Source organism: Microtus pennsylvanicus, chromosome 10 (genome assembly GCF_037038515.1).
Source record: "Microtus pennsylvanicus isolate mMicPen1 chromosome 10, mMicPen1.hap1, whole genome shotgun sequence".
Classification (NCBI taxonomy): domain Eukaryota; kingdom Metazoa; phylum Chordata; class Mammalia; order Rodentia; family Cricetidae; genus Microtus; species Microtus pennsylvanicus.
In genome coordinates this window covers 66,451,489-66,466,175 of record NC_134588.1, presented here as the reverse complement: position 1 = coordinate 66,466,175, position 14,687 = coordinate 66,451,489, and the positions used below count along the sequence as shown (strand labels likewise).

At 42.5% G+C, this 14,687-nt stretch overlaps 1 protein-coding gene across 13 annotated transcripts in view; it reads left to right on the top strand.

Moving 5' to 3' along the window:
* Nucleotides 1-14,687, top strand: part of Cadps (calcium dependent secretion activator) — a 444,098-nt gene that overhangs the window by 288,211 nt on the left and 141,200 nt on the right. For all 13 annotated transcript variants that reach the window (XM_075988597.1, XM_075988589.1, XM_075988596.1 and 10 more), the window contains exons 11-12: nucleotides 104-316; nucleotides 13,489-13,625. In XM_075988597.1, the coding sequence (XP_075844712.1) occupies nucleotides 104-316; nucleotides 13,489-13,625 (350 nt within the window). The remainder of the gene's footprint in view (nucleotides 1-103; nucleotides 317-13,488; nucleotides 13,626-14,687) is intronic.

Sequence of the window (14,687 nt, the reverse complement as noted above, 5' to 3'; positions counted from 1 at the left end):
CCCAGTTCCGGCCCAAAGAAAAGCTGGAGCGATTGCTTTCTAAGGACCGCGCCCCACCGGAATTTTCTCAGCGCTGCTGATGTTGCTCTTCCTTTCCGTGCAGGTTTGGAGGGTGGCCGAGCCTTCTTCAATGCCGTCAAAGAAGGAGACACGGTGATATTTGCAAGCGATGACGAGCAGGATCGTATCTTGTGGGTCCAAGCCATGTACCGGGCCACGGGGCAGTCGCACAAACCTGTGCCCCCGACCCAGGTGCAGAAGCTCAACGCCAAGGGTGGAAATGTTCCTCAGCTGGACGCCCCCATCTCACAATTCTGTAAGTAAATATGCCATTTCTTAAAACAACAACAAAAACATAGTTCTGTAAAGTAAATCTTCCCAGGTTGAATGAGAAAACCTAGTTGCTTATATATGTATATGTGTATATATAAAGATTCCAAAATTGTGTTTGCTAGGAGCATGTAGCTAATGCAGGTCAAAACTTGGGGCGAAATACTAGATGATGTAATTTTAAAGTGCAATACTTGACATTCTCTACCAAGGACTAAACAAAGGAATGTATATTTTATGTCCATGCCTATCTTCTGGTTTTGCCAAGAGTTTGGAATTCACAGCCAAATGCGTATTTGTTTGAGTCCCTCAAATATGGTAGATTCCGTAAACCGTTGCTTCGTCTTCTCCTATTAAAAGGAATTTAAAAATAGGGACGATTTGAAATAAACTTAAATCTGCAATTTAGAACCATTTAAAAATAAATGATGACATTAGCACATGCAGTGGTAGGGAAAAAAAACCCACGATACCTAAAATCACATTCTGAGCAGAAATATCGGAGACCCAAAAACAGCCCCCAGTTCTTCTGCAGTCTCTCCCCTCGCCTGTGTCTCTTTACTTGTCCTGCCACTGTTTGCCCCAAAGTGTGGGCACTTTTCTCCCAATATTTCTAAACCCAGCTTAAGGTGAAAGCCAGAGGCAGAGGCTTCTTAAAGACATTTATTTTCAAAAGAAAAATAAAATGAGAGATTTACAGACCCATGTTTATTCCACACAGAGGTCTTCAACTTTATCTAGGGGGACCTGGGGTGCGAGTCCCGCCTAGCAGCTGTCATGTTGGATTCTTATTTTAGTGTGAGAATCCCCCTTTCAGCAGAGTCAGTGAGCACTTGTTCAGCAAGGAGACATCCTAACGAGGAAGTCCCATGAAGCCCTTGCTCTTACAGCATCTGCATCCCAGAGGATGTCCATATCACCCACAAGTCACACCCCCCAAAGGGGACTATCTCTCACATCGACAAATACCACAACAGATGTTAGTCACACAGTGGTCACTCACCAGAACAGGACTGGAGGGGATGGGCAGCAGGCAAATTGACAGTCGAGACTTCTCAGAGCTCAAGTCCAAATGGTAGGGAGTTGACTTCCAGACTGAGGCGGCAAGAATAAGATGGCAGAGGGGAAGACACGGGCAGGGAGCCCAAAGCAGAGGCTGTACTTCCGTGGGATGCTTGTACAGTGTCTCCACTCTTGCTCCCAGGCCAAACCTGGGCTGCCACAATTCTACAGCTACAGAAACTACGGAGGGAAATTAGCTTTTAGCGAGTCTCACTGCTGTGGATATTTCTAACTAACAAGGGTAAGAGCCTTTGGGGGAGGCAGGCTATCCAGTGGGGGCTGCCAGTTCCATTTCCAGTGGGTTCCTAAAGAAGAGTCATTCCTTAGTGCAACCTGACAAATAACAGCACACAGCAGCTCTCCACACAGAAAACCGTGAAAGAATAAGGAAGACATGAGCTTGGAGCCAGGGCAGAGGGGATAACCCTGAAGGAACTACCCCTGAACTGCATTCTTTAGGATCTTCAGTGACATAAGGCATACCCCATATTTATTTGATATCTAAATAAAGGGCATCTGTGGGACAGGGTCCTCCCCTTCACTGCCTAACAGTCTCTTATGAACATCTCCGGAACTAACATTACCCGCCACACCCTCGTCCTGAATTATCTTTGTATGAGAAAAATCCTAATTATTATCACCATTCCAATCAACCTCATGAAAGAGCTATTTCAAATGATATTTGGAAAATTCTCCTCTTTCCAAATGATCTCCGATTCTCCTGAGGTCATTTCACTTGCACCCTGTGTCTGTATTCTGCCATCCACCTACAGTAAGAAATGGCTGCATGGCTTGCGGTTGGCCCTCCATGTCTTCACTAATCTAGGGAAGAGAAATACGGAGTGTCATAGGGAAAGGTAGTGGGGATGTCACTCAGTGATAGAATATGTATTTGGAGCATGCAAGGCTCTGTCCTAAGACCCTAGCGCCACTCCCACAAAAGAATTTAAAAGACCCACAGAAGCTTCTGAAGAGGGATAAGCCTTCATAGAAACGCATGAGGTCCAACCATCGAGGTCCCCATGTAGATAGGATACAGTTCATTCTAAAACTGAAGGCTAGGTCCTTGGAAACCAAGAGATAGGATTCAACAGAGTGCACGGTGACTCAATACATGTCACAACCCCATTTGAAATATCTTAGAAGGGTCATCCAGGAAATCCTGAAAGGTAGGATTGGAGGATAAGAAGCTCATCCTTATAGGGTCTACAGTATAGAATAAACAAGGTAGTCCAGACAAATGAAATAGGATATGCCTATAAAACTGATCAGAACCTGGGGATAATTCATCTTCTTCTCTGGTGACCTCTTAAGCTCTGCCTAGGAGTGAAGGGCCTTCAGAGAGTGTGAGGTGCCTTCAGAGCCACCTGGTTCTTGAAGAATAAGGCCACCACATGCAACCATTCCAATTGCTCACTCCAGGAGTCTCTTTTCTCACAGTCAAAGATGTGAATGGCGCTCATTTGCTTGTGCGGTACCCAGTCTTCCCGGCTGTGCATAGTGGCCCTGTGAGAAAGGCAACCCAGTGATGCTGATTTCCACGGCCCTACTCTTGCTTCATTGACAATGAAGCAGAGCACACACACACACACACACACACACACACCCATTGCTTCAGATTCTGTCTGTTGCAACCACAGGACAGGCAGGGTGCTTCTGTTCCCCAAATTCAGAAGCCAGCAAAGGAAATCAGCGAAGATGTAACCAGCCCGCCTTCAGTCCTTATGCCTTTGCAGTTAAGGCTAAAACAAAAGCAACAGGGAAGATCAGAAAGGGAACCCGGGCTTTGCATTCCATGGCGTCACAAGGAGGTTCTGCCTGGCAAGCACACATACAGCAAAGGGTGGCTTCAAGCAGGGCTCATAAGACTTTGTGGAACTTGCCACAGAACAGGCATGGCCGCCTGTATTATCTCAAACCATCACCATCAAACAGGACAAGCTTTGTGTGTGTGCGTGGGAAGCCCACCCTTATTTGCTTGAGGCTTCCCTATGTGTAGGATCCAATCCTGTATACCCAGAACTTCTCAGTACCGGGCAAACTTAAGCTGTGTTGGTCACTGAGGACCACAAAGCAAGGGAAAGTAAATATTAACTCTAGTGTAGTTCTAAACAGTAAACTTTGGCCATTCACTTACATTGCGTTGATTTGCTTTACTTACCTTTCATCTCACAGATGAACACAAGCACAGATTCTCTAGCTAGGAAGAAAAGGGGAGGGGGAGAAAGAAAAGATTTAAAAAGAGCAAGTAAAAGAAAATCAAGTATTGCATTTTAAAAAGGTTTCCTTAAGTTGCACAAGGTCAGGGTCGCTGCTGCTTACCTGACTGCACACGCCTAGTTAAATCTTGGTTCTGAATATTTGTGAAAATCCTGCCCATTCTTACCAGAGACCGATCTTAAAGACTTTTCAGTGACTTCACAGGGTGATCCCTGTGTCAGAATTTACACAGCCAACAGAGGCCACATAGAAAAGAGAAGCCACATAGAAGCGTTTGGGGGACAAAAAAAAAATTAAGAAACACTCCAATCTGTCCTTTCACTGTCTGTTCCAAGGGATCTGGAGAACCGGACATTTTACAGTTTGGGAGACTTTTGAGAATCTGTGTTTTGGGCTGCTTCCAAATTCAGTTTAACTGACTTCTTGGGGGCAATTGACTTTTTTTTTCTTAATTTCAAAAGTTCAATTTCGAAATGAAAAGACACATCTAAGAAAGAGTGATATAGAATTGAAAAAACCTGGGGACAATAGACCCTGCTGTTGATTGGTTTGTCTGTGACTCTGCAAAGGTCTGGGGAGGTCCCTGCCCACCTCTCAGACCATTTGTTCTTCTGTGGTTTTTATTTTGTATGTATGTTGTTGATTTATTTTTTTCCACTTTAGTTAAGTTTTTTTTTTATGAGGTGGTACCTAGTTCCACAAGATGTTTTTGTTTTGTTTTGTTTTTAAACAAATACTTCTAAGTCTCCAATTTCTAAGGCCAGTGTTGCACACTTTGGATATGCCCAAATCTGGAGTTGAGTATTGCCACAGTTCACTGTGCCAGTGGCTACTCGTAAAAGATACCTTATCCCTGTCAGTGGGTATTAGAGAAACAATATACAGAAATAATGCAATTCTCATTCGGTGTGGGTTGGGGAAGGAAGGTATGTTAAGCTTTGCCATTTGGTCAATGATTGCTGAATATAGTGCTTGCATTTAGTTGTTTTAATGTCTGTTTCTCAACTAACTACTGTTAACTACAACATGCACCCCGAGTTAGACGTTGCTGGGAACTGCTCTATTTTTATCACCACGAAGATAATCTTCAACCAGTTAGGGGGAGTTCGATTACCGTTGATTTGGGGGAGGTTGATTTTTTGTTGTTGTTGTTTTGTTTTACTTTAAGTTTTCTCGTGCAATCTTTGCTCAAACCCAAGAACGATAGCTGCTAGGCTAGAACTCCTGTCTGCTTTCCTGAGCCTTGTTGCTAGTCTTTATGTTATTCTGGTTTGTTCCTTCTTACCCTGCTAACTTCTAGCTGGACTGAAGGGTAAGTGCTCCCCTATAGCTAGCACAGCTCAGATAATCCTGACTCGATTATCTGACACCTGCAATGTGCTTCCTCTCTCCTCTTCGACCTCCCTCATGTCTAGACTTTGTAGTATGAGCTCTCATGTTATTTTCCTGACCTTAGGTTGGAAATGTAAGCTTCCATACTGAAGCTAGGATGCATGTCATGTGTGCATAATTGCCTCCTCTCCTTGGCTTTCATATTGGCATCAAATGAACTTTTGAGTAAAGCCACCCAGGAACTTCTGATGTTTTTCCGTTCCGAGAATAATTAATGACTATTACAAGGAAATGGCCAGCAATGCCATTGTTTCATGGAATCCATAGTTACCCGACTGCTTAATGCCTGAAAACAGATCATTTTGCACTTTGACACAGTGATGTGTTGTTGTTGTTGTTGGTTCTCCTTCCCCATTCCAAAGATTAGAACGGTCAGCTACCAATGGTGTGCTCACCATGGATACCAGGCAGATAGAAAGATGAGATAGGAAACCCAGTGATCTTACCTGAGCAATACTTGAAATTACAAGCTACCACTAATAAAGTAAATGCATTATTTGAGCATTAGAGAGCTCATTCAACTTGGCTTACTGGTATACCTCAAATAAAACCCACTGAGGATTGATTCTGCATGCAGATCTGTAATACATGGTCCATACACAACAATGACAAATTAAAGGCACGCATAAGTCCATATACTCTATTCACAAAGGTTTCTAGTCCAGGATCTCACGGAGCCCAGGAGGATTTTGAATTCTCCTCTCAAATGCTGTTCTACTCCTTCCCCAAGAACAATGACAACAATAACCTCTACAGCTTTATTTGCATTTCTATTAATTTTTTCTAAATGTAACCCTCTGAAAACCAGGGAAAACAATATTTTAAAACTTCAGGAAAATCTTTATACTACTGTTAACCAAAGAGAGTCTGTAATTCCTTTATTCATATAGGGTCAAGCTGCCTACGTAAAACATACTGTGAGAAAAACGTCACATTAGAGGGAGTAGACAATTTGGTCAAGAGAGCAGGCAAATATGTATTTGAGTTCTCTGAATGCTGATTTAGAAGACTGTAGGTCATACCATTCCTCCTGACCATTTAACAGTAGTCTTTTCTTCTGATTCCTTTTGTTTGTTTTTTTTCTTTAATTTGCTTTTTTTCTCCCTTTTTTTTTCTCTTTTATTTTGCATAAATGTACCCCTGGCTAGCAGACAGATCTTTTCCACCACTCCCAGAAGATACTTGATTTGACTTTCCCTTCTTTGGAATGTCTGATGAGGCATCTGAAAAGCTTATTATAGTGCGGGAACTTAGTGGGAGTGAGGACTCTGCTTGTTTTGTTTCTAGAACGAGAGGATGGATGGCCGGGTGAACTGACATGTATTTTGCACAATGCACTGCTGTCCTAGTAGATTTTCTAATAGTCGTTTGCCTGGTTTTCTACGGTTCTGTTTTATGAGATTTTTGCTATGTCTTCTATTGTCAACTTGCAGTTGCTACATTGCAGGAACGCAATACTAAAGATTAATTCAACATCCACTTACTGTGTATGGCCTGCAGCACACCACACATCGTTCTTCTTGTTGTTAAGATGAAATGGCTTCTTAAAGGGCTCTGTAGTAAGTGAGGTCCAAATATTTCCAAGTTCCGTAACCCATGCTAACGAGAACATGTTAAGTGAAGATTCATTTTTATTGACTGACATTCAACAAATGATTCCCTAATTGTTTGAGAATTATCAGGTCAGTAAGATACATAATTAATTAAATATAGAAAATTTATCTCTGCTCATATATTAAAGAATATAAAATTAATTAATTGAGACTATAAAAGTCATAGCAGGACAATTCATTGAAAATATAGTAATTGCAATAGGGAAACTTACAAAGAAAGCAGTTGTTATTTTGACTTTGGTTATTGACAAAATAATCTCTGTTGTGATGTGATTTTTTTTTTTTACTCAAAACAATTGTCTTACAAAGAGTTAGATGAAGCTAGCATTGAAATAAATGCTCCTGTTTACCCCCGCCCCTTGAGTGTTTTGCCATGGTAATTTAAAACTGCCACGTGACCCTTGGCCTCCAAAGACACCATCCTCTCTCGGTCCTTCACCATGAGATTAATCTAGCCAGAGAAACCAAAAAGAAGTGAAGTTGTCTTTCAGACAAGTGGTCCACTGTGTGCCTCAGGACAGCAGGCACGGCAGGGCCAGTCTCGTGCTGGGCACAGGATCCCCTACTTCCTTGACTGCACCAAGGAAAGCTCTTGTAGAAAAATCTGTAAACAGCCAGCTGCCATCAGTCATTGTCATTTCGTCCTCCCATGTCTCCTGATGAGGCTGAACTGCTGTCATTGCTCGTTACTGTCCAAACCATGCGTCCACTCCTGCACTGTCAAGCAGATATGACATGCGCACATTCTCCATACAAGAAAGATACAAAGTCACCTTTTAATTTACAGTTTGGGCTCGCAGATGACTTTCCAGTTACATTAGCTCTCCTCTTGCCTCTAGCTCCTATCGGAAGCAACAAGAGCCTTGGGTGTGCTCTAAATTTCAGAAATAGAATCTCTACCCCGAGTTTATCGTAGGGTGGTTTCCTGAGAGAAAAGAGCCCTCTTAGACAATGTAGGAATAAGCGGCCTTTGTTATGTTTAGCAAAAGAATTCTTTCTCATTTGCCCATGAAAAGCTCCAATGTATAACATTACAAAATAAAGATATTTATTTGCCCTTTGTTTCTAATCCCTGAGCTGTGGTAATAACAGTGGGAAAATCTTTTAAATTTAAAAACTATACTATGCATTCAAGAAAAATGTATTTATTTGGAATACACTGTAAATGTATCTAAGATACAGTTTTCTGAAATAAGAACATGTAAATTTATTTTCTGTTAATATAAGATACTACGAAAACTTACTTATTTTTCTAGTCATATGAGGAAAAAAGAAAGAGACTATCAACCTTGAATTGAACCCAGACATCATAACCAACTAAAGAGTACCATAAATGTCAGGGAGTCTCTTGGGGAGTCGTTACATGAATTTCAATAAAGGAGATTAAATGAGGAGATGAAGTCCATAAAATGATTGCACGGTAGGAAACAGTGTTTTTAAAACACTCCTTAAATGTCAAACTGCAGTTTTTTTCTAGGCCAACTTCAGGTAAAGGTTTTCATGAGGATCCACCTGTAAGCAACACCTGCTGATAAGCCGGGGTCCCTCAGGCTGTCTCTGTTAACCAACGTCACTGGTAGGATGGAAGATTCTTAATGCTATAGAGGTACCAAATGTCAACTCAATTCATCTATGTCTAACTTGAAGCCAGTTCCCTATCCCACACCACAGAGTACTTAAAACACCCTTACACAGCTAAGCCTCACAAATTGGACAGTCAGCATCCTTTGAAAGATGTGTTGGGGCGCACCCTAGTCATGTAGCCTACGAAACCACAGGGCCCTTTTAGAGCATTTCCGTCCCTCGCAGACCAATAAGGACTTGGGGGTAACTTTGAAACCAAGGCTGGGAAAGGTTAAAGTTAGTGCTGAAAAATCTACAAAATCCTAAATTTCTTTCTCTAACTCTTTCATATCAGTAGCCACAGCAGCAAACAGGGTTAGTATGTAATTCCCAGAGCAAGCAGCGTTCCAAACCTCGCTGGAATTTTAGAGCTGTGCGCTAGCTTCCTGACGCCATTTTGTTCACGCTAATACTCAGACTCATTTTCATTTTCTTGACACCCACCAAACATTGGCAAAGGAAGTAACCCCAGTGCCCTGAGTTCAGGAAACGACTTTCTAAAACTTTTTGTCTGGGCTGTTTTCCCTCAGTGATGTCAACCTTGGAGTTTTCTTTTTCTTTACCGCCCCCCCCCCCCCCCCCAGTTTTCATTGTTTGTGCAAAGGGAAACGGAGTTGCGAAGAGCGTTTGTTTTTCGTGTTCCGTGCTGCAGGAGAACAGACTGGGACAGTACAAGGATGATTATGTGGTGTTGCTTGGGAAGCGCCCACAAGCTCTTTGAAACAGAATTCGGAACAGCTGGACCACTGCAGTGTTTTATTTTAACATAGACAACATATGTAATGCATATGGTCCTCGACTTGTATGGAGACACAGGCAGACAATCTGAATGGTATCCAAAGGCACCTGCACCTAGAATTCTGTTTCCTTCTCGGCGATTTCCCCCCTAAGAGCACATGTTCTCGCTTTTGGATTTGAGAGAAGCCATCTGAATTCCCCATTTGTGTCTCCTTAATAAAGCTAGCGAGGAGTTGCCTGGGATGGAGGTGTCAGAGTCACTCTCTCCGTTAATAGTCACCTGCTAAGGACCTGGTTCCTGCAGAAGCTAGCAAGGAAACAACAGGTCATGAAAGTTCTCAAGAGACACATTACCCGCTCAGAGCTTCTGTGGTGTGTATGTATCCTGACACCAGAGAAATCGGAACGGAACCCTTACAAGCCAGGCAGACTGTAGGAATCAGTTATGTAGGGACAGGGCAGAATTCTAAAGAGGAGAGACAGGGATGGGTTGACAGTTTCCTAAAATATAAAGAAACAAGAAGGTATGGACTATTGACTATAAATACAGGGGCACCGTTGGCTCGCTAACAGCTGAATGCAATCTGGCTTTGCAAGATCTAAGAAGCCTGCCTGTTGACTCCTAGGCAACATCGATTGAGTGCTTACTGTATGTCAGGACATTTGCTAGATCCCATCAGCAACTCTATGACACAGTCTACAAATGCTACCTTTAATTCGTAAATGAGGGTAAGGAGTCTAAGAAACATTAAACACGTGCACATACCACAAACTGGTGTTCCAACCTTCAATCCGGTTATTAGGAATCCCACCCCAACCCTCTGCTGAATTCTCTGCTCTTCTAAGTAACAGATCAATTGTGAGTTTAGTGTAACAGTATTCCACAAAATCAATACCTAGAAGACATTGGGCAGAAGAGATGACGTAAAGGATCTTGCCGACAAGCCTGGTAGCCTGAGTTTGATCCCTAGGACCTACATCATGGAAGGAGAGACCCAGTTCCCAAAAGCTGTCTTCTAAATTCAATATGCATGCCATGTCAGGCTGCACACGTAGACGAGTGAGTGCACACACACACACACACACACACACACACAGAGAGAGAGAGAGAGAGAATAAACAAATGTAATTTTAAAATAGACAACACATACTGACAGCATGGGTTTATTTACTTTGATAAAATAAACACAGTATTTTGACAACTGTGCACCAAGCACTACCTGTATTCTGGGGTTTTGTTTTTGTTTTTATGGATCCTGGGAATGTAGTAAAGGACAGAAAATTCTAGAATCCCTCCTTAAGGTTCAGATGTTTTGATGTGATGCCTCAAGTTAGCGTTCTTCTTTCCTTTTCAGAATATAAGATAGGGGAAACTGCTGGAACTAGTGCTGAGAGTCAGCCACCCATAGAAGTCTTCTAGACAAGGTCTCTAGTCCTAAGCACGTAGTAATGTTATCTTACTTCCTGGAGCCCCTCTCCATTATGCACCATCCCTTAGGTATAGGTTTGCAAAGATCCTGAAGATCAATAAACTGCAGTCCAAAATGGCAGAGAGGAGACAGAAAAGTCAGCTCATCTGCCATATCAGGAAACTGAGGTTCAGAGATTAAACAATCCCACCATTTAAATGGCTACCATTTAAAGATGGAGGCCAGATGCTGAAGAGATGGCTAAAGTACTGGCCACACAAGCCTTAGGACCCGAGTTCAGATACCCATCACACACAGAAAAGTCAGTCACAGCAGTGATAGGAGGGTCTGAGACTAGCTGGGCAGCCAGTCTTGCTGACTTAGTGAGCTCCAGACTTAATGAGAGACTTTGTCTCAAAACAAATAAGGTTGAGAGCAATTAAGACTTAGTGTTGACTTCTGGCTTCCACATGCAAGTACACACACACACACACACTCACACACACACTCTCATAAACACACACACACACACACACACACACTTACCTCCAAGCCACATTAATTCCAATTCTGTATCATTCTCCATGTAGACTAGGACAAAGAAGAGACAACCACGAAGGAAATGAAGGGTTATTCTTTGGGTTAATTGTTAAAAAAAGGAAAATGTGGATTTTACTCAGAGTTTTCTTTAAGCCTGCTTCAGACTGTTGGTGGGAAAGGAAGCCATTTTCTAGTTGTGCTCACAGCCAGCAATTAGCACGGCAACCCAGATTCCTAGGGGCCCTGTGACAGGTTAGAGACGGGGAGGCTATCGGTGTACAGGTCTGTCTAGAGGGCCAAATTGTCTCTTCAGACCATTTCCTGAGTGGCCAGAAAAGCAAAACAGGTCAACAGCCAAGTATTCGAGAGGTTCAAACAACAAAAGATTGTGACACTTGAAACCCATGCCATATTTTAACAGCTATACAAGAGCCCCTTCTCTCCAAGCTGAATGACCGGGGTTGTATTGAAGAGCGGTGAAGTAGCTGAGCCAAACTGGCAAAGGAAGGAAGGCCCTGGCCGATTTTTCAGCTTACAGCCTCTGCCGAGAAATCCAAGAGCAAGAATCTGACGCTAGCCAAGCTGCCTGATCTATCTGTTAAAATTGGGAGGCAGGGGGGTGGATGTGGCTCATGGGGATGTATCAGGATGAGCAATTCAAGCGCACCCCACTCCTGCTTCTTCCTGAATTAAGTCGCTCTGGGACTCGGAGGATAGAGAGAGAGGGCAGCTTTTAGGGGGAGAGGCAGAGAAGAGCTGTCCAGTTGTTGTGAGGGTCTTTTCACCAGCAGGGACAAGCATAAGATAGTTACTTGTCTTGGTCACAAGTAGCACATTCACACCCAGAAGCAGCCAGTTGCGCCTCCCAGGCTCCATTGTCCTGAGATCCCAAAGCAGAAGAAAGCCCTTAGGCCGTGCACCAACCTCAAGTTCAAAACCCTTCCCCAAGGATGAACCTGAGGTACACAACACAGCTAGGAGTGCTCTTAGGGTCCTCTCACGTAATTTCTTCACATGTAATACTTTTCCCAAAAGCCTTTGCTTTATCGTTTGAATGAAGCAGTCAGTCTGTTAAAACCTTATTCTTCAATTTGCCTTCTAGAGACATCACTTCTGGGAGTCTTGGGCATAAACAAGTCTTATTGAAAAATTGACCACTCAGTAGTCCTAGGCAAAAATGTCAAAGATTTTAAAAATTCTACCCTGGGCAGGGTAGACGCTGACAAGACATGCGTCTCTGCTCTAAGGATCGCTGAAGTCACTGAGAAATCAGGGTGCTAAAGTCACACAAACCAAGCTCACAGACATACCCTAAGCATGGGAGGGAAAAAGGAAAAAAAAACCTTCCTGGAACAGAGGCCATATAGGAAAATATTATTCAAACACCCTCTCAAGTCAGAAATCAATTTTCCCTTTGCCCTGATTATTTTGCTGGCTTCTGGCAGGTCCCTGGAACCCAGTAAAATGCTGCATGCGAGGAGATAAGTAAGATCTTGCTTGATTTTGCTCTGAGATTCTATCCAATTGTAATCTGGGTAGCGGAAGAGAGAATGATAAACAGTGAGCTGACCTCCTCACCATAAAAGAGACCATCATTCCTCCCTCTTCAGGATTTTCCTGGTGGCGCTCGAGCTGAATTCTCTGAGTTATTTTGCCAGCAAAGGCTAGTCTATTTTAGTTACACATGTTGAGATTAATTAGTTAGCCCTTAGGAGGTTTTGCCTACAGCCTTCACCCTGTACGGAAAAGCGTGAATACACGGAGACTATTAGCTCACACTAAGTGGCAGACCGCAGCCCTCAGAGGGCGGTTTCCGTTTGTCTCTTTCATAAGCTCTGCTAATGGAGTATGTGCCCCACAAGGCAACAAACATCCTTGCCTCTCCAGCACTAAACTCTCATTTAACTTCCTCTCCTGGTTTCAACCTTTAAAAAAAAAAGAAAGAAAAGAAAAAAAAAGAAAAGAAAGAAAGAAAGGAAGGAAGAAAGAAAGAAAAGAAAAGAAACACTTTTAATTTTGAAGGGTTGGGGAATCAAACCTTTCGTGACACTGAATTGGCAATGAAAATTTGGAAGGGGTTGACACAAATATTGTCACTCCGCTGAAAACCAGCATAAGCCCTTTTCCAGATAATTCCAATAAGCACTGAGAAATTGCTCTAGACACAACCACTGGAATGGCAGAGTCTTTTACAAACCTGCAAAGCTAGCTAGACCGCTATCAGCAAAGATCCGATCTGCTTTCAGTGTTTGGTGAAACGCAGGCGAAGTTACCGGTCTCATCTGTAGTTGTGAAGAACAACACGGAGGCACTGGAATTGTGACCATTTGATAAACATGTTGATGCCAATATATTTTTGCCTAAATGCAGTTAAACTCACCAGTAACTGATGCAAGTTGACAATGGGGGAGGGACAGAGATTATCTTGGGGGTATTGGGGGGGGGCAGCAGGGAGGCAGCTGATGTTCACAATGCCTAGTAAATCCTATGAGTCTGAGATGTCAAAGAAGCGTGATGTGTTCCTCTAAACTGTGTCTCTCTCTACATGTGTAAACGAACAGATGCAGACAGAGCTCAAAAGCACGGCATGGATGAATTTATCTCTTCCAACCCCTGTAACTTTGACCACGCTTCCCTCTTTGAGATGGTGCAGCGGCTGACTTTGGATCACAGACTTAACGATTCCTATTCTTGCCTGGCAAGTATATCCTTTGATCTACGGCAATTGAGACATGACATTTTTGAAAACCCAAATACCCTCTACCTTTAGGTCGGAGCTCTCCTGCTCCCATACAAAATCCCCTTAACAATTACAAACGCGTCTTCAATTTCCTGCGTGGCGATAGTTTTATTTACCCAGGAATCAATCTGAGTCGGAGGAAGTGCTCTCAAGAGATACAGCCAAATTCCCAGCCACCCCATCTTAGCTTCCCCCTTTTCAGCTGCTACACCAGAAATCTTTCTAAAAGGGTGGATGAGCTTGGCACCTGCTCGCGATAAACTTATAAAATTTGCCTGATTGTCGTGGGGTTTAAGATGCCCCGCCCTCTCTCTCCTATACCTGGTACCCCTAGCTCATTAAGACATGCATTGTTTGTGTCACTTCTAAAGACCCAAGTAGTTGCTAATGCTCTCCGCTCTCCATCCGCCTAATGCATTTGGCTTTGTTTTTTTGGGTAGCACTTTTTTTTTCTCAAAGGCAGAACCTTCTTCACCCTTAAAGAAAAAATTTTAAAGGTGCAGTAGATGTTTAGAAGCCCAGCTATTTACACTCCCTAAAATCCATTTTAAAACAGAAGTCAAATTAGTTCAGTTTAAAGACTGCTGTTACATATTTATCCAATTTTTGAAAACATAATTTTGGTTTTCAATTATCAAGCCCGAAGCCATAACAAAGACTTAATTTCATTTCTGTTTGCAGATTATAAATTATTACTTTGTATCTTAAAAGTAAATGTTATTAATCCCACTGTAGACAGGAAAGGAGAAAATGGTCAAATGATTTGTACAGAGGGCAATTCTTGTCCTTGGCTTCAAACATGGAAGTTAATAGATTTATGTAATATTAACATTATATAATTAACTGACATTAGCATAAACCCTTATTCTGAATGATTATTTTAAGTTCCCTTTTTTGGTGCTTGAAGGTGCAATATGTTTTTTTAAGAGGGTAAAATCATCTCAAAAATAGAAGTAAAGTTCTGTGGGATAGCTTATTAATCTATGGCTCATATCTCATGACATGACACATTATCTCATG